Source organism: Poromitra crassiceps (genome assembly GCF_964638095.1).
Source record: "Poromitra crassiceps genome assembly, chromosome: 13".
Classification (NCBI taxonomy): domain Eukaryota; kingdom Metazoa; phylum Chordata; class Actinopteri; order Beryciformes; family Melamphaidae; genus Poromitra; species Poromitra crassiceps.
In genome coordinates this window covers 241,856-265,865 of record NC_139644.1, presented here as the reverse complement: position 1 = coordinate 265,865, position 24,010 = coordinate 241,856, and the positions used below count along the sequence as shown (strand labels likewise).

Sequence of the window (24,010 nt, the reverse complement as noted above, 5' to 3'; positions counted from 1 at the left end):
CCACAGAATATTGTGTGATATTACTATGTAAACACCGAACACGCACAAAGAACGAGGAGACTCTCTTCTATCATCAGCAAAAAAAAGTTTATTGATATAATTTTGCCCTTCTTTAGTTATGAGGCGGAGAAGATAGGTTGTTTTGAGCAAAAAGAGACGTTTCAAATTAGAAGCTGAGATAATTAGCCTTTTGTGAAATGAAGCATTTCAAGCACATGACTGACTCTGAAGCTAATATTTTCTGATGTAGTCACACCTCAAAAATAATTTCCTTCAATAAAACAGTGAAAACAAAGGAATTTGTTTGGCAAAATAATATTTTTTAGCTGCAACCAGCAGCGCTGGCCCCTGCGTGCGCTGCTGGTTGCAGCTTCTTGCTGGTCTTGATTTAATGCTGGTGGGCATCAGATATTCTAGCTTGCGTTTGCCAATCCTGTCCTGCTGTCTGGGTCTGTCTGGGTCAGTGTTGTATGCTGCCCTGCGTGCCCCACCCCGCTCAACTGCAAACCCCACCTCCGTGGGTGTGGCTCTGGTGGCTCTCTGCTGCGTTTGCTCTGTACTGAAAAGCGCGCTACATCCAGCTTTTTTACAGCGTTCCGCGTGTATTTGTCACCGGCTCCCATGCTTCCAGTTGAGAATAATAACAACTCCACAACTAATCATGCGGATGGGCTATCGCAGCGGACACGGAGGGGCTCAATTGTGGCAGCAGATTGGCTGCTGCAGGCACAGCTAACGTTATGCTTCATGCATATCGATGCATACGGATGCGATTTCCGTTTCCCCATGACTTCTTCTCTGTTTTTTCCTCGCCTTTCTGTAATCTGGAGAGCACTGTCGCCACCTAATGGGTCTGTAAAATAGCTTTTACACATTCAACATCCACCATACTTTCACAGGAGATGGATCTGGCTTTGATCCACGTCCCACCGTCAAAAAACACAATTGACGACTTTAGTCGTCATTGGCACTGAACGTTACTATTTGAATTGACGACTATAGTCGTCATTGGCACTCAATGAGTTAAGGAAAATGTTTAAATAAAATATTGAGATTTTTTTTAATGCTATAGTGATACATGTCAATTCTGACTGAGGACAAGCTAGTATGTTAACTAGCTAGGTAGCTGTTAGCTATGTTAACTAAACCCACTGCCAGGCTCAAAATGCCACTGAGTGACCAAAAGTGTTGCTTGTTAACCAGTTTGAGTCACGCTCTTTCCAACCAACTTTGAAATCCCTTGGCTTGTTGATAATAAAGAAATAATGTGGCTTGCTAAGCTAACATTACATCTGTGCTGTTCTCGGCTGTAGTGCAGACGAAGAGTATTGAAGGCAAAGCTCTTGTGCTTTTTTTACAACAGCGCAGCCGCCATGATGTTGCAGTGGAATAAGTTATTAGCGTTCGGTTCAGATGACGTGCGACTATACAGCAGGTGCTAGGGCTGTCACTTTTCATTCGAAATTCGAATGCAACTTCAAATGTGGGGGAGGGGTTCGTGTTCGATATGTAAATTGACTATTCGATTTTTTTTTATTTTTTTATTTTTTTATGAACCAAAATTAACCAACTGCTGCTTGCTGGTAATGTTAATCCCATGTCAGAAAAAGTCTCCAGATTTGTCGCGTTAGTCTCTTCTGAGAAAGATTGTCACCAGAGTCTGAAAAGTTGTCTCGAGTTGGATGCAGCCAAGTTTGTGAGGCAGTGTTGTGACTGTGAGCGTCCAAGCTAACACGTCGGGCTGATGCCCGGTGGCCTGCAGTGGGTTGCACCAGCTGTGCGTAAGTTGAAACGTAAGCTAGTTTGAACGTAAAGTCTCACTAAGTCCGAGTTTACGCACTACTAAAAATATTTGGGTTGCACCAAGTGAAATAGTTACAACGTAGGCATAAGTTAGAACTTAAATACACCTACGTCTTACTAGGTGTAAAGTCCTCCGTAAAATAGCAGTTGGCACGGATTGCAACTTGGCACCGTGGCGCATCGTTGTTTTGCGTCCGCAACGCGCTCTCCGTGATAAATTACACCCTTTGATATTTATGACTCACGCTTTTGTTTCCCACAAGCTGCAGCACTGCATACAAATTAAAATAACCGCAACAATTTAGTGAGGCAGGATGGTGGTATAGCCTTCAATACTGATGAAGAGCTCACAGATAAACGTTAACAGTAATATGAACCTAAACGAACGTTACTCAATAACGTTCTCATTTGATTAGTGTTGATGAAATATGAAAGCACTAATTTGCGGTGGGCAACATGTCCTGTTTTCACTCCACTTACTTAAACAACCGTAAATAAACACCGTTTCCACCGTGCTTTTCACTGATTGGTCACAGATACTGTACACGTCATTGTCTGCGACACTATTTTGGTTAGTATGGACTTTAGGGTCTACTAGGTAAGATGTACTTTACGTCTCTGTGGTGCAACCAAACAAAGACACAACTTTAGTGTCAAACTAACTAGTTTGAAGTAGCAGTTAGTGTGGACTTTACACCCTAACTTAAGACAGAACTTACGTTCAGCTGGTGCAACAGGCTGCTGGACTGAAAAAAAAAAAATTAAATTAAATTAACCAAAAAACTTCGAATATATTCGAACGAATTTCGGGCAATTAAAGTTTGTTCGAATTTTATTTTGGGAAAAAGTGACAGCCCTAGCAGGTGCTCATAGAACATTAGAGAATGTTTGAAATAGAACAGCAACCGTTAAACATGACCCTACCCCTAACCAAGTTGTTTTACTTGCCTAAACATAACCGTACCAACCAACATTTGGCACGTAATTGAACGTTTTTTGCACAGGCACACCGATCGCTCATGTTTGTAGGATTATGCATGAAATCGTTTAAACATTTCATACGTTCATTATGGCGATGTGTCTAGAGCATTGGTTCTCAAATGGGGGTCCGGGGACCCCCAGGGGTCCCTGGCACTTTGCAAGGGGGTCCGCGAAAAGTCTTCAGGAAAATAAAAATAAAAACTTTTCTTTTTTTGCAAAAGCTTCATTGTTCCACGAAAATATTTTATGCTTTAAATTTAAATGGTTCATGGATTACATTCTAATCTATGACCGTGGAAACAATTAAGCTTAGCCCAAAATCACAAATCAGAATGAGGGGGGGTCCCCAGTATATTTTCTATCTTGTAAGGGTCCTTGGCTGAAAAACATTTGAGAACCTCTGGTCTAGAGAACTATCGTTACCACGGTGACTAGCTCCTGGATTACCGTCTGTCATGAGACTAAGCTATCATACCATTTATCTTATAAATAATTACAAAGTTATAAAGTTGAAATGGTATTTATTCCAGAGAACAGATTGAGGCACAAGATCTTACCAACAGCGTTGCTTGCTCAGTCTCCCTTGGGGAGAGCCGCTAACAGTGTTTATATCCTAGGGGTGGAGCATGGAACATGGGAAGCTTACAACACCAGCTGTAGCGACATCTACAGACTGGAGGCTAAAAGAGTCTTAAATTGCAAACTTTCTCACCACACGTCACACTATTCTGACTCACTGGAAACAGGCAAAAGCTGACCATTTCAGTCAGAGCGAAGGGAAATCTCTTTCTGCTCCCCCCCTCAAATGCCTTCGCCACTGTGAAACAACAACAATGCTAGCTATCAATCTAGCATTGCTACAGTACATGCTGAAAATGAGTTTTGACGAAGATTTGGATTATGCAAAGCAGGGCTGCTTGGTACTTTCGGTGGATGGTTGTGAAGATAACAGAGCCTTTTTCCCTGCTAGACCAGAGTGAGAGTAAGATGAGCCAGACTCTCTCCTGCGCGGTTACAGCACGAGATAGTCTGGCAAGTGAGACTACCATCACACTAAATACTGTGTGTGTGTGTGTGTGTGTGTGTGTGTGTGTGTGTGTGTGTGTGTGTGTGTGTGTGTGTGTGTGTGTGTGTGTGTGTGTGTGTGTGTTTGTGTGTGTGTGTGTGTGTGTGTGTGCGTGCGTGCGTCCGTCCGTCCGTCCGTCCGGGGCAGTGACAGTGGAATTTCATGCTGGTCAGAGTTTCAGGAGTTGCAGCCGGTCCTCTCCCCCAGCCAGGCAGACCAGGGTGAGAACCCTCTCTCTCTCTCTCTCTCTCTCTATCTCTTGGCGCATTCCATTTTGGAATTAGGAATTTCCCAGGTCAAATATGTGATGTCACCTGACCTCGGATTTTTTTTATTTTTATTTTATTTTATTAGCACCATACAAAAAAAGGCAAGCGAGAACACAAAAATAAATAAAAGACAGTGCAGGGAGAGAAAGGAAGCCCAGTGGGCTTATTCAGAGCCCTCTCCCATGATAAAACATTAATTTCTACAGTTTATAGGAAAGACAATTAAACAAGAAAAGAAAAGAAAAGAAAAAAAAGAAAGATGTATAATCAAAACAAACGCAAGGATTCAGGATAATTCAATGTTACATAACCAATTCAATAATTACATTGACAATTAAGGTTACGGTTAAATAGAAAATAAAATATGAAAGGAGAAACATATAGATGGTCAGGACAATATGAGATGCTCTTTAACACATTCAGTGCCAAGGACGTCTGTGGACGTCCTAAAAAAAAGTAACGAGGAGTGCCAAGGACGTCTGTGGACGTCCTAAAATCATAATTCATATTATTCCATAATTCTGCTGTTTAAGGTCGTAACTAGCCAGTGAGCATGAATCCCTTCAAGGGATCACACGGCGCCACCTTAAACATCGTCACAGGAGCTGCTCCACCCACCTCAGATCCTTTACTTTGTACAGGAGACAGCGGAGAAAGTGGAAACCGATGCATGCTTTCTGCCAGCGCCGTATATATTGCTCTGCCTACAGCGGAGAGTGGGCTCGGCTGCATCCGCGCTCACAACTGAGCTCTTATGCTTCTATCTATCTCCACACGATTTCCTAGAAAGCCAGCATCCGAAGCCGAACGGCCATGCCTTTTCGTTCAGTCGCGTTTGCCCATCAAGGAAATGATGCGCGCTGGGATCTGTCCGGGGCAAAAACGAGAAAACAAACTCTGTGCGTGTGGGAGGAGCCCGCAGCTCAGAGGTGGAGAGGGGAGAGGGGGGAGGGGGGAGGGGGGGGGGGGGGGGGGAGAGGGGAGAGGGGTGTGTGACACACAGGCTGCACAGAAACCACACCACACGCCACCACATCAGAAAACACCAGCCAGAGTCAGTGAATGTGCTCGAAATTAGAGTGCAAAAGGTATTCATAAAAGGGCCTATATCTTGGAAAGTAAAAAAAAACGACAGAAAACCCTTGAAAGTGCACTTTTTTGAGAGGCTGTAATTTCATAATGGAACTGTCTAGAAACAAAATTTCTTCTTTGGAAGAAGCAGGAGTGTTCAATGTTTCATTAAAGTCCAGCCCCGTTAATATAGCCATAATAGAAAAAATTCTATAGCTGTTTTCAACTGAATGGAAGTGAATCTGGCACAGGCTCCAGACAATTTTACTGAAGCGCTGTGGCACTCAATGTGTTAAGGAGTTTCTTAAAGGATGTCAAGGATGTAGTTGTTTTGTAGCCTAGGTAAACCCAGCCCCTACGTGACCTGCTCTCTCAGTTCCCAGTCACTAGCGTCTAGACTCCGGGCCATTCAAATCGATTTCTGGGGCGATTGAAAGACCCGCGCAGACCCGCAGCCAATGAGTGACGGCATGACTGCCAACATCAGTCCTGCCGTGATCGGCCAATCAGAGAGTGCGTCTTTGTCAATGACGTGTAACAGCTGCAGCGGCTTAGCACTACCTAGCCGTTAGCATTTGGCCTCTCTAAAGCATAGCTCCCGAGCTAGCTACTAGCTGGCTAGCTATATGGCTATGCAACTACGTGAGGAAATTCAAGTGAAAACAGCTGTTGAGGTTGAGGTCTGTTGATCAAAATAACACCTAGCGTTATCGAAATCGGATTTTAGCGGACCATACAAGCCGGGGCTTCAGAGCTGATCACCTGGACACATTTTACGGCGAAATTATCTGATAAACTGGTCTGTGTGGCTCTGTGGTGATCAGCTAATGTCTTCATAGCATTGTGATTATGATTTAATGCATTATGGAAGATAAACGCTGGTTTAACATAATTAAAATAATTCCCTACCAAACATGTAAAGTGACGCTTCTGGGCAGTAGAGCATTTGGGCATAACATTATGTAATGTGACATGAGATCACCACATTTCAATAAATATAACGTTTTTGCACATTTGAATGCTGCTGGTCGTTTGTTTAATGCTGTATATATTGGATATTTAAAGCTGATACACAACACAATTGTGTTGAGGTAATTCTGCAAAGCTCAGTTAAAAATATGACATGTAACACTTGACACAATCAAATCTAACTTATTCACAGCAATACACAGTCCAGTAGTACAGTGGGCTAATTGTTTGAATTATATCGAAATATATTTGCATGGTGTAGCATGTAATGCAGATAATGTAGCTAGATACTCTGACACAGAAAGGCAGACAAGCTAGCAGCAGAGATCTTGTCACACTGATTCCAGATAAACTCCTCTGTCTAGCCAGCTATACAATATTACTGTAGCCTACATATTACCACAAGCTAAATGCAGCATATGCCAATGTAAGGCTGGGTAGCATTAGCTAACGTCATCCAGGCTATACAGTAATAGGCTATTATAAAGTTTTCTCTCTCCTGCTGCAGGTAGGATGATGCACATAAATATCGCCTACATTATGTAAAGTCATTGCATAAATGTGTTTTTATTGTAAAACTTAAATGTGAAGTAGAGCCAATTTATTGGAGCGGACATCACAGTAGGAGATGCCGGTAGAAGCGCGTTACGCTGTCACTTACCTAAATCACGTTAAATCGACGAGGGGAGGGGTATATATAGACCCAGGATTACATATATGTTTCACATAGGGTGGTGTTTTCATTTGATGTTTTATTTGGTCCAATATTGAAATGTTATACAATTGCAGGTTGTGTTACCATTACACAAAATTGAGATCTACCTTCATATCTATTTCGGCTCATTTGGTTGCTATTTAGTAGCGAAATACAGTAGCACAATGCATGCTGGGAGGAAGTGAACAACAACAAACCATAACAAACGCATCACAGAATGAAGCCTAAGCTGGTAAGTCTGTTAAGATAATATTTAGCGAATATAATTCATAATCGTTTTAATAATAATAATAATAATTCTAGGCAATGAAGACAAAACCCAAGACTGTGTTACAGTAGGCTAAGTGTATCTTGTCCTATAATTGACTAGACAGAGGTTGAAGTACAAGAGATAACATTTATTACAAAAGTTTACATCATCTGCAGATCACCAGATTTGTTGTAATTGTGAACACAAAGGGAGCAAAGACATGGTTTTCAAATATAACACAATGTACAACTTTTATTCAAAGACAGGATAGAAAAATATAGGTCACTTGTATTCACTTCAGACAAGACACTATGTTAAAGTCTGAAATTTACCTAGATTTGCTATAAGAATTGACATTTCAGCTTGTCACCTGATGTCATTATTAATGGACAGTACAGTAGTAAAGATTTTGAAAATTTTGATTAATCAATCCAAGTCAGAAACAACATGTGCTGTGAGCCTTTTAGAATTCAAAAACCTTACTTCCAACAATTAACTAGCCTGCACTAACTACTGCACAGTATCGTGTACAAATATTGAATGCAACAGTCTCGTTCTGGAGCGAACCCCTCAGCTGAATTCACGTTGGAATATGATATCAAGGCTTGATACTCATACAGCAGTGTGGAGCTTAACATCTAGCTAGGTTGCATCTGGAATATGATCTGGATTATGTATAATATACAGTATAACACTACGCTCACTATGTCATGACATTCACGTTAACGCTATAGCCTTCAAAAATCTACTGTAGCTAGCTAGCGTCAGCTACATCTGTAACCACGCTGAAATGCGAGTGCATTAACGTTATTTCTAGCTAGGTCAAACACACCTTACCGTTATGAGTGTGGCCGTTTTTGATTAACATTAAGTCCACGATCATTTCCGGGCTGCAGCAGAGTCGAGCCCCGGAGGCAGCCTGGAGCTCTGTGAGCTCCAGAGGGGTGCGCGATGCACTGCTGCCTGCCCGACACCCTGCACCCGACCTCGGGCTGCAGCAGAGTCGAGCCCCGGAGGCAGCCTGGAGCGTGCGCGATGCACTGCTGCCTGCCCGACACCCTGCATGAGCTTGATTTGTTTTGAAGGTTTTGTCTGGTACTATTCAATATGATTTATGCAGATAAGACAGTGTGTCCCTGATAACTAGATCATATCACTGTATAGATGATGACTGTTCTTCACAGCCACAAATATCTCTCCAGATCTGCGGCCATCTGCAGCAGGGATCGAGGTTTGGGTCCGTGTAGACAGTTGTCCTGTTCCTCTTTCATTCCCTGACCACCGTCACAGGAGTCATTGGCAGAGGCGATGTTCTCTCTTCTTGGAAGCTCTAATAATATAAAACGTAGCAGTTACTGTATGTTACACGTGGCTAACGTTAGCTAGCTTCTGACATGTTTTTCTAGAATTCATTAGATCGTAAAATGCTCCCGTAATCTAGCTAACGTTACCACAGCCGATGAGGAAAAGTCAGTCATTTATCGAATGTCTTTCTTACCAAACACAATTACGCTAGTTTCTGAGATAATATATAGTGTGGCATATACCTGTGAATAACATATTCTTACCTGGAAATCACACATCGATCCGTAGGCCAGCTCTGAGTCTGTTTACATTTCGGGCGGAGGGGCTGCATGGTTGTAGCCATTGCGTGCTAGCAGTACTGAAATGAAAAGTGTTAGCTCCCGTGCTAACAACAAAGGTCGCAGAGTGATGACGCCATCTGTTGCACTGCGCATGTGCTCTGTGTGCTAAGCTGGTTGGCTGATGGAGTGGTCTATCAAAGGAGGTACACCCGCCCCTCCCCGACGGCAGAAACCGGTTTGAATGGCTCATTCTCCAGACCATAGTGACTGAGAACAGGTCTGAGAGCAGGTCACGTGGGGGATGGGTTTACCCAGGCTAGTTGTTTTGAGTGGCAGGGACAGGTTATTCCAGAGCTGGGGACCTCTGAAAGTGATGCAACATTGATGTTTAGATGTTCTGCAGTATGGTAAATAAAAATTGTCTCGATGTCTGGTTTGGTATGAATGAAAGTCAGAAGAGAGGTTAAAGAGGTTGAGTAATGACACTGGAAGAGTTTGCTTACAGTTCAGAATTTTGAAGATAAATATGCATGTTTGGTAAATATTTAATTTCATACCCTGATCTTGGGGGAGCCTCACCAGCCCCAACCTCAAAATCCAAGATGGCAGCGTACACAGTAGTGTACGTTTTAATACTGTTTATTAGCACTTCTGTTGTCACGATTGTGACTTTGTCAGACTTTCACTATGTTTTTATGTTTATTTTATTTTTTATCTCCGCCAGGAGATAGTGGGCCCTATTCTCCCACAGGCCTTAGGTGCAAAAACTGGCGTTAAACGCAAAAAAAACTTGCCTTGCGCCTGCCTCGGGAAGATAGCAACATGGTTTTAGGCCCCGAAATGCGCTTTACGCCAAAGAGGCGTGGCGCAGTGCCACAATAGGCCAGAATGGGCGTTTTGGCCTTAAATACCGGCCTAACGATATCTTCCCTCCTGGTGTTAATTTAGCGCTTTGCGCTTTTGAAAACCAGGCCTTATTCAGTGCGCCGCGGATATTCCTCTGCGTATTTATGCACAGGTCTCCTCTGCCCATCTCACACTCTCTCCCCCTCCCTCTCTCTCACGCTCAGACAGGCACAAAGACCGATGAAAAAGAACTTGTTATACCGTACGTAGTATAACAACATGCCAGTTTTTTCTAACATGACAGTTTTGAGCCCGTGACATTCAGAGGCTGTTGCATCATCCTACCTGTGCAGTGGGGGAGAAGAAAAGGCAAGAGAAAACGAGATCATTCTGCCCAAACAAATGTTCACTGCCTGGCTTCCCTACCAAAGCCACAAATGTGAAATCTCCCAGCATGCATTGGGCTAATACATTTCGATAATAAATAGCAACCAAATGAGCCTAAATAGAGAGAAAGGTAGATAGAAATAATGTGTAATGTTAACACAACATGCAATTGTAGAACATTTCAATATTGGACAAAATAAAATCTCGAAATCAAAACACAACCCTATGTGAAACATATATGTCATCCTGGTGGTATATATATCCCTCGCAGATATAACGTAATTTAGGAGATGAGTGACAGCCGTAACACGGCTCTACTGTGACTTCCTACTGTGATGTCGCTCCAATAAGACGACTTACTTCACATTTTCTTTTACAATAAAAACACATTTATGCAATGACTTTACATAATGTAGGCTATATTTATGTGCATCATCCTACCTGTGCAGCAGGGGAGAGAAAACTATATCATTCTGGACAAACTTTCACCAATCTAATCTCATCATGACATAGGGATAGGCTATATTTTTCTAGCCAATGCGTTCAGAACATTCTTTTCACTTTGATCTTGCTATATGTGTAGCGTATTTACATGCTTGCAGTATTTAAACTGCAGTTAGCTTGGTTTGAGAAGCATAATAATATGGAATAATAGCCTATATATGGAGACAGACAGACAGGGATGAAAGGGAGGGGGGGAGCAGAGCGCTTGGCTTTTTCTGACCGGACTGGATCGCTCCGTGGAATTGGGCACGACGCCCATGGGGTGTTTAAAGAGGGAAGGGGCACTGCACTATATATATCTTCTTCATACAATAATTTCAGGACTTTCACTATGTCTGTCTTCGCGTATCTCGAGAACCATTTGTTGGATCGACTTGGGGAGTGTGCTTCAGGGGGGACCTGATGGAGCGCAGTGTATGTGCGTGTGCGGGGGGCGTGCTTTTGGGGGAACGGGTACTGCACTAGTAATACATAAATACAGACCATTATTTATTTCGAACAATGTTAAAATCATAAAAAAAAAATACATAAAATAATAATACAAATAAAAGAAAAAAATAAGAAAACAAAACAAATTAGAAACTGCAATGGACAAACCACCAAACTTTCTGTTTCAACACAAATATGCTCGAAAAGGGCGTAGGATGAAGTGTAAAACTTTTTTAGTCCTACCCCTTCTTAATACATTATCAATCAAATAACTTTGAAAAAGACATCAAGTAAATTCAAGAACTAACAAATGAACAGGAAATACCAAATGCATGGAAACGGTTACAACCAAAGAGACAGCATGACTCCACACGATTCAAGTCATCATATTTGTAACTCGTTGCTTTATCCTTTCAATGTTATCTTTAAAGATTTGTTGATTAGTGATTTGCACGTCCTCATTTCTTTGCTACAGTTGTTCCATAAGTCCACTCCTTTTACCTATGTTAGTCTCCAGTCTGTGTCTTGTTAGTAATCACCCAGTTGTTTCCCATGTCTAAATCACTTCCCTATGTGCATTTATGTTCCTGTTCCCCTCTCAGTCTTTGTCTGGTCATCAGCAAGTTCACGTGTGTTCTGTCCATGTTACCTGTCTTTATATGTTACCTGTTGTTTCATTAAATCTACCCAGTGATGGGTTTACTCATCATCCGCCTCCTGCAATTGGGTCCTACAGTGTACATGGTGAGTGGTGTAGAGTCTATACCACTCGCCGTGACATCTGTCTTATTTGTGTCTCATTAAATTAGTCATACACACAGTAGTGTCTAACTTCTGTGGACATGTTGCTACAGTGTTTGTATGCACAAAATACAGCATAATGCATGAAGTTGTTACCAAAGGAAGCCTCATGTGAGTTAATTTGCGATGCGCAAGTCATATGCTACGCCCAGCTGTCAGCCGCTGGTTGGATCATTGTTCATTCACCAATCACAGCCATTCTCACAATAAGGCGGTCCGTTTAAATACAGCCTCCTCTCACTCTGATCTGCTCCACCCATGCTGCTTCACACCACTGCTGCTGGCAATGCTTTGCCTCCACCACCCCAGCCTCCACCTTTCTAGCTCAGAGTCTGCATGGCTCCAAGGCTAATCATGTATTCTAGCTCAAGAGCCTGCATGGCTCAAAAAGTTGAACATGTATTCCATGTCTTGCTTAGGCTCCCTCACTATGGCTTATCTCGTATCCCCATGTGGGGATTTTGCTGCACTCCCTGCTCAGCATAGCTTGCGCCTTGCTGCCGGCCGATTCAGGGCATCTTTTATAAAGAGCGGAGCCTTCAACGCCAAACATAACTGTATTTCCATTTAACCATTTAATGGTTAAATCTAAATCTTCTTGAATGAACTCTTATTGCTAACAATAGCTAGCCTGGCTGGTTTTCTGGAACGCGGTCAACTCGGATGTGACGTCACTCAACTGGGATATTCCTAGTTCCCAATACAAATGGAATGCCCCCCTCTCTCTCTGACAAACCAGGGTGAGAAAACAAACACACTCTACTTCCTACTTTTATATTTCCGTTCTGTGTGATTCGTGCAGCCCTTAATTGTTCCACTCTCTCCCTCCCTCTCTTTTTCTCTCTGTCTCTCCCCCTCTTTCTCTCCCTCCCTCCCTCCCTCTTTTTCTCTCTGTCTCTCTCCCCCTCTTTCTCTCTGTCTCTCCCTCCCTCCCTCTTTTTCTCTCTGTCTCTCCCCCTCTTTCTCTCCCTCCCTCCCTCCCTCCCTCTTTTTCTCTCTGTCTCTCTCCCCCTCTTTCTCTCTGTCTCTCCCTCCCTCCCTCTTTTTCTCTCTGTCTCTCTCCCCCTCTTTCTCTCTGTCTCTCCCTCCCTCCCTCTTTTTCTCTCTGTCACTCTCCCCCTCTTTATTTGTCTCTCTCTCCCTCTCTGTCTCTCTCAGGTGGGCAGACAGACAGGTGGTGCTTTGGTGACCTCATCATGTTCTCCTACCAGGTCGCCCAGGGCCTTGACTTCCTGTCCTCCAAGAATGTAAGAGTAAAGGTCTTGGCACACCAAGCCCGTTTTTTGCGTTTTTTTTTACAAGGAGCGGTATTCCCCCCTTATATGCTAAGAGAGAGAACTAGAGAGAGGGGGAGAAAGAGAGAGAACTAGAGAGAGGGGGAGAAAGAGAGAGAACTAGAGAGAGGGGGAGAAAGAGAGAGAATTAGAGAGAGGGGGAGAAAGAGAGAGAGAGGGTGGGGGGCATTCCATGCAGCACTGCACTCTCAAACCCTTGAAAAAGACAAGGTCCGAGCTCCGAGCCTCCGCTGTAAAAGGTGTGCTTGTAAACAGGGGTGTAAATAGCATAGCAACATGGCAGATGCTAATTGCACCTGGGTACGAATAGACACTCCGTTCACTTCCAATCCAATCCAATCCACTTTATTTATAAAGCACATTTAAAACAACAGAGTTGACCAAAGTGCTGTACACTCAAACAAAAATAGCAGTGACAAAAGAAAATACTCAACACAGACAAATAAGACAGAAGTTAAAATAGTGACAAAAAACAGAAAGTAGAAAAAACGCGCCTCCCATACTAGGTTCTAATTAAACGCCAAGTCGTAAAAATGTGTTTTGAGGCGAGATTTAAAGATGGGCAGTGTAGGGGCCAGCCTAACATGCAGCGGGAGCTCGTTCCACAGTTTGGGGGCTGATCTCCCCTGAGCTTGAGCCTTGCCTTTTGGACGGCCAGAAGAGACTGGTCAGCGGACCTGAGTGACCTAGTCGGGGCACACGGAATTAAAAGCTCAGAGAGATAGGTTGGGGCTAGTCCATTTAGCGATTTAAAAGCAAACAATAAAATCTTAAAATGGATTCTAAAACGAACAGGCAGCCAGTGGAGGGAGGCCAGTACAGGGGTGATGTGTTCACGCTTGTGAGTTCCTGTTAAAAGGCGAGCTGCAGCGTTCTGGACCAGCTGTAAGCGTGAGAGGCAGGCCTGGCTCACCCCAACATAAAGGGCGTTGCAGTAGTCGAGTCAGCTCGAGATAAAAGCATGAATAAGTTTTTCCAGGTCATAAAAGGTTAAAAAAGGCACAATTGATCTACACTTGATCTACCCGTTCACTTGATCTACCCGTTCACTTGATCTACCCGTTCACTTGATCTACCCGTTCACTGGACAATCACTGGTTTGAATTATCTTCACATTGAACTCTGCCCAACTTCACAGCAGAAATAAACCTGGTAGAAGAAATGGTTTTGGTCTCTAAAGCTAATTTCACCTCTCATACCTTTCAAGGACGTGAATCTTAATATAACTGAATGAGTAGGGGAAAAGTGAATGGGATTTTCGTATGGGGATTTCGGTTAAATGCAGGAAATAAGGTCTGTGGTTAACAAAATGGACTGCAACAAAAGTTTATGTTCAAACTGAAGTTTGTGTTCAACAAGATACAATCTTCATAAACGAGGACCACTTTAAGCTTTTGAAGCGTAAATGTATTTTTCTATGCGATTTTCAGAAAACCCTTCAAAAGTCATAAAAGTGGTCTTCATTTGTGAAGATTATCTTGCTGAACACAAACTTCGTTGTTTCATGAACTTTTGTTAACCACAGATCTTATTTTGTGCATTTAGAGTAACTGAAATCCCCATACAAAAATCCCATTGCCTTTTCCCCTTACGAACCAGCATGGTGGTGATTTCTGGGTAAGCCTACAAAAATATGTCATCCCTGTGGTACTCTATTTAGAGTAAAATAGACAATAAAGCAACCTATGTTTTGGGGCGTGATTGACAGGTTGCCTGTCCAATGATTGTGCAGTTTGCCGATCTTGGACCAGGTGGCTCAGTGGAAAACCCCTGGGGCCCCGTTCCAATACCCATACTTGTACTTCTTTCTTGTAGTATGTACTGCCGCTGCCCTCACAAAGTATGGATTGTAGTGTGTAGCATGCATGCAAAATGCATACTATTGGGACACACTACATCTGTCATCACGTGAGCTTCCTGAACTCCGACCTCTTGCTCACTTGCGCCAACGTCCGCGCCGCCACATTTGATTTTTTTTTTTTCCAATAAACAAAGTCTGGCAATAACAAACAGTACATTATACAAAAAAATCAGACTAAGCATTTACAAAATTGGAACAGACAATCAAACAAACAAATTGATGTTATATTGTAATGTATGTTGTTGTTTCTAATAAACTGATGTGATGATACATGCAGTCTCATTCTTAACAGTATAATAACGTGCATATTTCTGTCAGTGTTTTTATCATAGTTATTGACGTGTTCACGGCGTCATGGAGGTGGGCGTGGATTATACACGCAGCTCACTCAGTGCGACGTAACTCCAGTAGGTGGCGGTAATGCACAAAAAGTTGTTTGCCAACCGCCATAAAACATTAGAAGAAGAAGAACTTCCGCTGCGCAAAGGATTGTGGGGAAGTTTGGCTGGCGCAGCATGCATCGATGCATACTCCGAAACAGGAGCTGATGTAGTACAACATCCTGGTACTCTTGGCATACTGCATCTGACATACTATGTATTGGGACATACTAATTCTTTTTTTGCCTACTAAATAGTATGGAAGTATGGGTATTGGAACGGGGCCGCGAGCCAAGATGGCAGCAGTCAAAATGCAGAACTAGAGGGTTCCATCTCTTCCCGCCCCCTTAACACCCCACCCCCTTAACACCCCGCCCCCTTAACACCCCGCCCCCTTAACACCCCACCCCCTTAACAGAGTCTGTCTGTCTGCCTCTCTGTCTGTCTGTCTGTCTCTCTGTCTGTCTGTCTGTCTGTCTGTCTGTCTGCCTCTCTGTCTGTCTGTCTGTCTGTCTGTTTGCCTGTCTGTCTGTCTGTCTGTCTGTCTGTCTGTCTGTCTGTCTCTCTGTCTGTCTGTCTGTCTGTCTCTCTGTCTGCCTGTCTGTCTGCCTCTCTGTCTGTCTGTCTGTCTGTCTGTTTGCCTGTCTGTCTGTCTGTCTGTCTGTCTGTCTCTCTGTCTGTCTGTCTGTCTGTCTGTTTGTCTGTCTCTCTGTCTGTCTCTCTGTCTGCCTGTCTGTCTGCCTCTCTGTCTGTCTGTCTCTCTGTCTGTCTGTTTGCCTGTCTCTCTGTCTGTCTGTTTGTCTGTCTGTCTGTCTCTCTGTCTGTCAGTGTATCCATAGAGATGTAGCAGCGAGGAACGTCCTTCTGACTGACCGTCGTGTGGCTAAGATCTGTGACTTCGGCCTGGCCAGGGACATCGCTCATGATGACAGCTACATCGTCCAGGGCAACGTCAGTCTGCTTACTATGGTTACAGCTATCGCCATGGTTACAGCTATCACCATGGTTACAGTTTATCACAGTAGGCTCAGTTGAGGTATATCAGTCACTCCGGGGTCTGTTTATATTAGTAGTACTACAGTTAGTATCAGTTAGTCTTATTGTTGTCAGGGCTGACAAAGGTATATTCTGCCGAAATGTGTTGGAATGATATTAAACACAGCAGAGGAGAATTGTGTGTGACTCCCTTTCTTTAGGGCAGCTCAGGGTGCTTTGATGTTTATGAGGAGCAGTAGCAATACTGGCAACAGTAAAGTGGATAGTTCTAGAAAGTATCTTTAGTAGTATTATCAATATTAATTGTGTTACTATTAATATTGGTATTACTAATCTTAATATTGATATGTACAGGCCCGTCTGCCAGTGAAGTGGATGGCTCCAGAAAGCATCTTCCAGTGTGTTTACACCGTACAGAGCGACGTCTGGTCCTATGGAGTTTTACTGTGGGAGATCTTCTCTCTGGGTAACAATGACAACTGACCACGAGAACTGAGCAGTGACAACTAACGAGGGCAACTGACAACTGACCAGGGCAGCTGACAACTTACCAGGACAACTGATCAGGGAAACTGACAACTGAAGACGGCAACTGACAACTGACCAGGGCAGCTGACAACTTACCAGGTCAACTGACCAGGACAACTGGGCAGGGCAACTGACAACTGACCAGGACAACCGATGAGGGCAGCTGACAACTGACCAGGGCAATTTACAACTGACCAGGACAATTGACCAGGGCAATCTACTAGAGATTAATTCTACTATCTATCTACCGGTATGTCTGTCTGTTTGTCTACCTCTTTGACTGACTCTCTACCTGTCTGTCTGTCCATCCAGGAAAAAGCCCTTATCCCAACGTTGCTGTGGATACCAATTTCTACAAGATGATCAAAGATGGCCGCCACATGTCTCAGCCGGACTTTGCTCCTGCAGAGATGTGAGACCATCAGATCAAACATAATAGTCCATATACAAAGGGGGTATGACATCATGATTGACAGCTGTGACAGCCACTCTCAAACCTCCTTCAGATGTTGGGACAGTTGCGTGGGTGTGTCACATGACTCTACTGTGCAGACTTTGCCTCCAAATTATGTCACATAAGCAAGATGGCAGCTCACAGAAACCAGATATGTTGGCTTCACTTTAGTCCCATCGGGTTCTGAGAAATGAAGCCAACACGGAAGTATTAAAAACCGCAGTTCCTAGAAGGGCCACTTGAGGCCAGCTCCAAAAGGGAGTAAATCCCTATAGTTCTCCATGTTAAAATGCCACAACTTTACAGCAGAATTAAACATGTCTACCAGTCTAGTTCAAAAAACTGTTTTGGTCAAAAGTACAAAGTAAAGGTCCAAAGTAATGTAGTCAGTTCTCATCATATTTGCGCCTCAATTTAGCATTTCGGATTCATCACTGGATTAAACACTGTTGACACTAGCTGCGAGGCTAACACCGCTATTGCTAGCTTTGTATCAGACAGGTATGCGAGGCCCCAGAGCAGCTGGTGTCGACACCAGTGCACCGCTTACTTTTTATATAATTATGCTGATGGAAGGCTTTACGCTGAAATGTTTGTTGTGTTCTGTCTGTCCCAGATGACCATCAAATCTTAAAAGGACATTCTGGAGTGCTGGCCTACTTCTTTTTCTTACAGTACATACTGTACACTAACCTACCTATCTGTCTTCCCCTGACACAGTCTGACTTTGACACGGCTGTGCCTGTAGTGATGCTTCTCGGTATGGTCGCCCCTCTACTCTGCCTCTGAAAACACTAAACACCTGTGTAGTGTTTTTTATCTCCGCCGGGAGCTCATGTTTTCGGCCGCGTCTGTGCGTCTGTCTGTCTGTGCATCTGTCTGTCTGTCTGTCTGTCTGTGCATCTGTCTGTCTGTCTGTGCGTCTGTCTGTCTGTCTGTGCGTCTGTCTGTCTGTCTGTCTGTCTGTCTGTCTGTCTGTGCGTCTGTCTGTCTGTCTGTCTGTGCATCTGTCTGTCTGTCTGTGCGTCTGTCTGTCTGTGCGTCTGTCTGTTCCTCTGTTCCTCCTCTCCTCTAGCTTTGCCTTTGCGTATATTGAGAACCGTTGGTCGGATCGACTTCAAACTTTGGGAGTGTGCTAAGCCAAGGGGTACGTGTGACCTGTTTTTGTGCAATTTGGCATTGCACAAAAAAAGATGTTTGTCTCAACAACTTATCTCAACAACCGTTCGTCCGATCGACTTCAAATTTGGGGAGTGCGCTGATGGGAACTTGACACAGTGCAGTGCCAAATTTAGTGCAATTCAGCACGGCGCCACCTACTGGCAACACAAAAAGTGGTTTATCTTGAGAACCGTTCGTCCCATCAACTTCAAACTCGGGGAGTGCGCTTAGGGGGACGCAACGGAGTGCGGGAAGCTGGATTCTATGCAATTCGGCACAGCGCCATCTACTGGCAACACAAAAAGCAGTTTATCTCGAGAAACATTCGTCCGATTGACCTCAAACATTGGGAGTGCTCTGCTCGGAACCAGATGGAGTCCAGTGTTGTTATAATCATATATATAACATATAATATATAATACATATCTAATCATATAATCAATATATGATTTACAATAGCATCTCAGTATGACAACACTCACTAACACATTGCATTCAGGCGATATCTCATCACTCACATGGTCTATCGGTCAGCTTGGGGGAAAACGCGGTCCGGAGATCTGCACTCCACTCCAAAGAGTGCACTTTTCTAGTTTAGGTGTGGGTTTATTTTTGCAATAGGGTACTTTTTTTAACCCCTGATGTAACTGTGCATACCACTGGGGGTATGCATACCCTACTTTGGGAACCACCACTCTACATGAAGTAACTGTGGTGGCCAAAGTGGGATTTATGTCTTGCCTGCTTTTTGTTCGTAACTTAGTTTTATATGCTTAAATGTGTATTATGAAATGTAATACCTAGCTACCTAGCTAGTGTATGAATTTACATCAGTTAGCGTTCGGTTGGAAACTCCATATAAACAGAGAATTACGTGAACAAACGGAATTGGATACAGTGGCTGCAATTGGATGCAATTCGGGTGTGGTTTAGGGCGCCTTCACACCTACCTCGTTTGCTTCGGTTGAATCGCACTAGAGTTTGTTTCCCCCCTTGGTGTGGTTTGTTTGGGCAGGTGTGAAAGTAGCAATCGAACTCTGGTGCGCACCAAACAAGTGACCTGAGACCTGTTGAAAGAGGTGGTCTCGGTGGGGTTCCAAACAAACTCTAGTACGGTTCGTTTGTGGTGTGAACGTGATCCGAACTCGATCCGACCCAAATGCATGGGGGGGTCTGTGGGGAGATGAAATTAAGTAGACTACAGCAGCACACACACACATTAGAATCTCAGCCGTCAAAAAATCTCTGGGAAGTTATATTTTCCATCCCGGGAGACTACCAGAGTCTCCTGTTCGATCTGGGAGGGTTGGCAGCCCTATTTGGTCCACTTGCTTTTTGGCTCGTGTGAAAGCGAACCGAACCAGCTGGAAAACAAAACAATGTATAATTTTTGCATTTGGTGTGAACCAAGGAAGCGGACTAAAGCAGACTATCAGGTCTGAAAGCACCCTTAGACTCAAAACATCTCTCCTCTCCTCTTCAGGTATCAGTTGATGATTCACTGTTGGAGTTTAGAGCCGACAGAGAGACCAACTTTCAACACTATTGGTCAGCTCATTAAGAGGCTCCTCCCCCCAACCAATGACATGCTGCCACATCACAATGACCAGGTGAGGACAGACGTATAGACAGACAATAGCAAAGCCAATCTTCGCCTTGCATTACTCCTTGAGTTTGACCGCAGGATCAGGATCAGGATCAGCATGATGGTTTTACTTGCCTAACCCGTGCAAACTCATTTAATCTAAATCGCTAGTAAGCCAGACCAGTAACGTGCCAAGAAAGCCAGTTGTGGTAGGTTGCTAACTCAGAGGGCTACCGGAGCTGTATGACAGCTCCTGGCATACAGAGACCTAACAAAAATGAGAGGGCTTGGAGAAAAGTCAACGAGGAAGTTGGACTAGCTGGTAGGTTAGGAAAATATAATGTGTCTGTTACTTTATTCCAGCTATCGGTGGTTTAATAGAGCCATGCCACTGATTGCTACTATCAGCTTAGTCACGTTGGCGACATTGGGAGAATCTCTGTGCTGATCGCAACACAGCATCACGTGAATTTTCTGCTCAAGTTGAAATTTTTTAACTCAAATACGTGACTGAGGTGAACTTTGCGTCATTCACCTCGCATCATTCGCGCCGAAATTGTGCCTGTTTGTGTCTTTGCATTGACTTTGACTTTGGCTTTGAGTCTCTCAGTCTTGTTGCTATGCTTCCCCCCCCCCCAGTTTTTTATCCCATTTTTATCCCCCATTAGTGCTAATTTAATTATTTTTAACGTGGTTGCTGCTCCACCCTCTGGCAATCTGGGGAGAGCCGAAACTGGCTCCATGCTTCCTCGGAGACATGGGCAGTAGCCAGCGGCTTCTTTTCACTTGACAGGGGAAGCTTCACCGGTAGGACATAGCATGTGGAGGATCACGCTATTCCAACGAGTTCCCCTCCCTCCGAACAGGCGCCCAGAACAACCAGGATATTGTATGTTTTGGTGTGGGGTTCCTATATGAAGGAAACCCCCAGGGGGCACGGGGAGAACATGCAAACTCCACACAGAAAGGCCCTTTTTGACGACCCCACCCGGCACTCGAGGACATGCGGACGGGCATGCACTCCTTCAGCGCTCACAGCGTCCCAGGTGGGAATCGAACCCAGGACCTTCTAGCTGTGAGGCGACAGCGCTTACCACTGCACCACCATGCCCCCTGTCTTGTTGCCTAGCTAACATTACCTACTAAATGACAGGATGTCGGCTCTTGGTCTCGCCCTTGGTTGATCATCATTTGTTGGTAGAACTCTGAAGTGACATTGATGAGTGGTGCACTTCATAAAGGTTGAAGTAATCTAAACTCAAGAACAGGTCCTGGTCCAGATCACGACCAGAACAGGTCCAGTCTCACAGTGCTCAGTGCTAAAAAACAGGTCAGGTTCCTGTTTAAGGGTTGTAGGCGCTGAACGTGCCGCTATTCCTTTTCCATCGTTTTCTGACCGGAGGAACTTCTTTATAGTTCTGTCTGAGAACAGTTGGAGAAACTCCCCCCTTTTTGTTGTATCTGCACTTCAGGAACTGGGAACCATAGTTGTAGAAACGGTCCATAATGGCCCACCGTCAGGCCTGTTCTTGGGGCAGTCGATGCCTACCAGCTGACACGTCAGCGACGTAATGATGATGACATCATCAGCGATGACAATGATGTCATAGCATAGAGTTCACCTGTGAGGTCATCGGCGATGTCAGACATAACACCGATGATGTCATAGCTACCTCGAACGTTGTGACATCACCAATGACGTGATGTCATACAACGGAACGCGACCATATAAACAAAGTGTTCCGTGACGCTACACCACATCCGAGAGATTCCAGCTTGATTCCTTCGAGATTCCTTCGACTTCCATACTTCTTCAGGTATTCTTACTCCTTCATAATGTCAACCATTAGCACAACCAAATGCGGACCCGAACTGAACCCCTGCTGTCTTACAACCAGCCAGGCCCTGGTGACCGACTGCCTTACACCCAGACCGGTCAACAGTGGTAATTCAACCGCGTCCCAGGACCGACATCTCGGTCCCTATCTCCATCGGTGTCGTATTGCAAATGCATTCCATTCAAAAGTAGTGATGTAAAATAAATACTCAATGGTTATAAAGTAAAGAAGACAACTTAGGCCAATAATTTAAGTCAATTCTGATCTTTGCTTAAGCAGATTTTAGGAGGCAAGTACCCACACCTGCTGCAGGCAATTACCCCGTTATCAATCACACTCCAAATGGGACATTCGACTGTGGCTCTGCCCCAATCCAATGGTCAATGCCAATTACCACACATAAACACATGATGGTTATCAATTGAACAGGGAAATTGCATGCAGGTGTGCACTCAGTCACTGGATAGGTTAATCAATCGTTCTTTTAGTAAACTCTTAGTAGGGATCCTACGCACAGTTTGATTAATGAGATTAATGAGGTCTTTGACACAGGTCCTTACTCCGCTTTTCTTCTTCTAGACAAGCTACAGAAACATCCTGGAGAGCAGAGAAGAGTCCAGAGAGGAGAGGCTGAAGAGAGGAGAGGAAGAGGAGCGCAGCCAGCAAGGTAAAGACAGGAAGTGATGTCATGTCAGCGAGGTAATCATAGGAAGTTATGTCATGTCAGTGAGATAATGACAGGAAGTGATGTCATGTTGGTGAGGTAATGACAGGAAGCCATGTCATGTCAGTGAGGTAATGACATGAAGTGGTCATGATGCTGTCATGAATCCTCCTTGTTCTCCTACCAGAGCCCCAGGAGGAAGATGAGGCAGTGAGGAAGAACATCTACCAGGTGTCCTGAGGAACTCTCTATGGATCACACGTTCTCACTCTGCTTTATTCCGTTGCTGTATTTCTAATCATAGCGTTAGCATGTTCATGTTTTGGGAGATTCGCCTATTTGCCATCTTCCCGATAGTAAGACGAGAAGATAGATGCCTTTCTTTTCTCTGTGCGTGTAGTAGAAAAATAGTAATAATAATAATAATAATAATGATTGGATTTATATAGCGCCTTTCCAAGTGCTTCACAGAATCATTATTCATTCACACCATTCGTACCAGTGGTTCGAAGGCGTGGCAGCCACACATCAGCCCCTCCGACCACCATGATTCATGTCTACATTCATACCAATCATACGAGGCAAGGAGTCAAGTCAAGTCAAGTCAAATTTATTTATATAGCACCTTTCATACACAAAGGCAATTCAAGGTGCTTTACAAAAAAATAATTGAAAAAACAAGCAGCAAAGCAATGCATATATAAAAAACACAGCCGACAGTTTTAGTTAGAATATATACTCAAATTAACAAACATGAAACATTATTTCTGTTTTAAATAAGTTACAAGGCATTCTTCAGTCTTATTTTTGGTTGTTTGTTTGTTACATGTTGTGGGAATTTCAAAAATGCATCAAACATTTTGAGCTTTACCAGTTACAATCGGCTAACTTGGTTCTGCTCCAATTTGGTCTTGTTACAATGTGCCTAACATGGACCTTACTTTTGAACATAATGAGCTTTACCAGTTACAATCGACTAACTTGGTCCTGCTGCAAAAGTGGTATAGCTTTACCAGTTACAATCGGCTAACTTGGTTCTGGCTACAATTTTACCACTGATTATCCACATGTCATTTTTGACACACCCACAAATACATGTTGTGGGAATTTCAAAAATGCATCAAACATTTTGAAGGAGGGTTAGGTGTCTTGCCCAAGGACACAACGACGGCAGCTGGCCGACCCGCTCTACCTCCTGAGCTAAAGCCGCCCCAAAAATAGTGATCGCTAGTTAGCTTAGCACAATGAATGGTAGGCAATGGTACTGGCTAGCTGTTAGAGAATGGAAATTTAACCACTCTTCATCCACTAAATGTATATATCAGAGGAGGTTTTTCCAGTGAGGCATAGGAGGATGGTCCTCCTCTATTAGATTGGGGATTTTATATAAAAATATATATATATATATATAAAATAAAATAAAAAATTTTTTTTTTATATTTTTCATTTTTCATTTTTCATATTTTTTTTAATAATAAAATATCAATCAAATGTGTTTTTTCTTATGTGCAGACGCTCATTTTTTCATTCATTATAGCTCCCCATGCAGACGAGTCACTCTGGCCCTGGTC

At 43.7% G+C, this 24,010-nt stretch overlaps 1 protein-coding gene across 1 annotated transcript in view; it reads left to right on the top strand.

Annotated features, from left to right (window-relative positions):
- LOC310787851 (macrophage colony-stimulating factor 1 receptor 2-like) overlaps positions 1 to 23,498 on the top strand; it is a 108,134-nt gene extending 84,636 nt beyond the window's left edge. The window contains exons 14-21 of the mRNA XM_083649314.1: positions 3,998 to 4,071; positions 12,836 to 12,924; positions 16,042 to 16,164; positions 16,564 to 16,675; positions 17,050 to 17,149; positions 19,836 to 19,962; positions 22,355 to 22,442; positions 22,627 to 23,498. Coding sequence (XP_083505440.1) covers positions 3,998 to 4,071; positions 12,836 to 12,924; positions 16,042 to 16,164; positions 16,564 to 16,675; positions 17,050 to 17,149; positions 19,836 to 19,962; positions 22,355 to 22,442; positions 22,627 to 22,679 — 766 coding nt within the window. The 3' untranslated portion in view covers positions 22,680 to 23,498. The remainder of the gene's footprint in view (positions 1 to 3,997; positions 4,072 to 12,835; positions 12,925 to 16,041; positions 16,165 to 16,563; positions 16,676 to 17,049; positions 17,150 to 19,835; positions 19,963 to 22,354; positions 22,443 to 22,626) is intronic.
- The last annotated feature ends 512 nt before the right edge of the window (positions 23,499 to 24,010 follow it).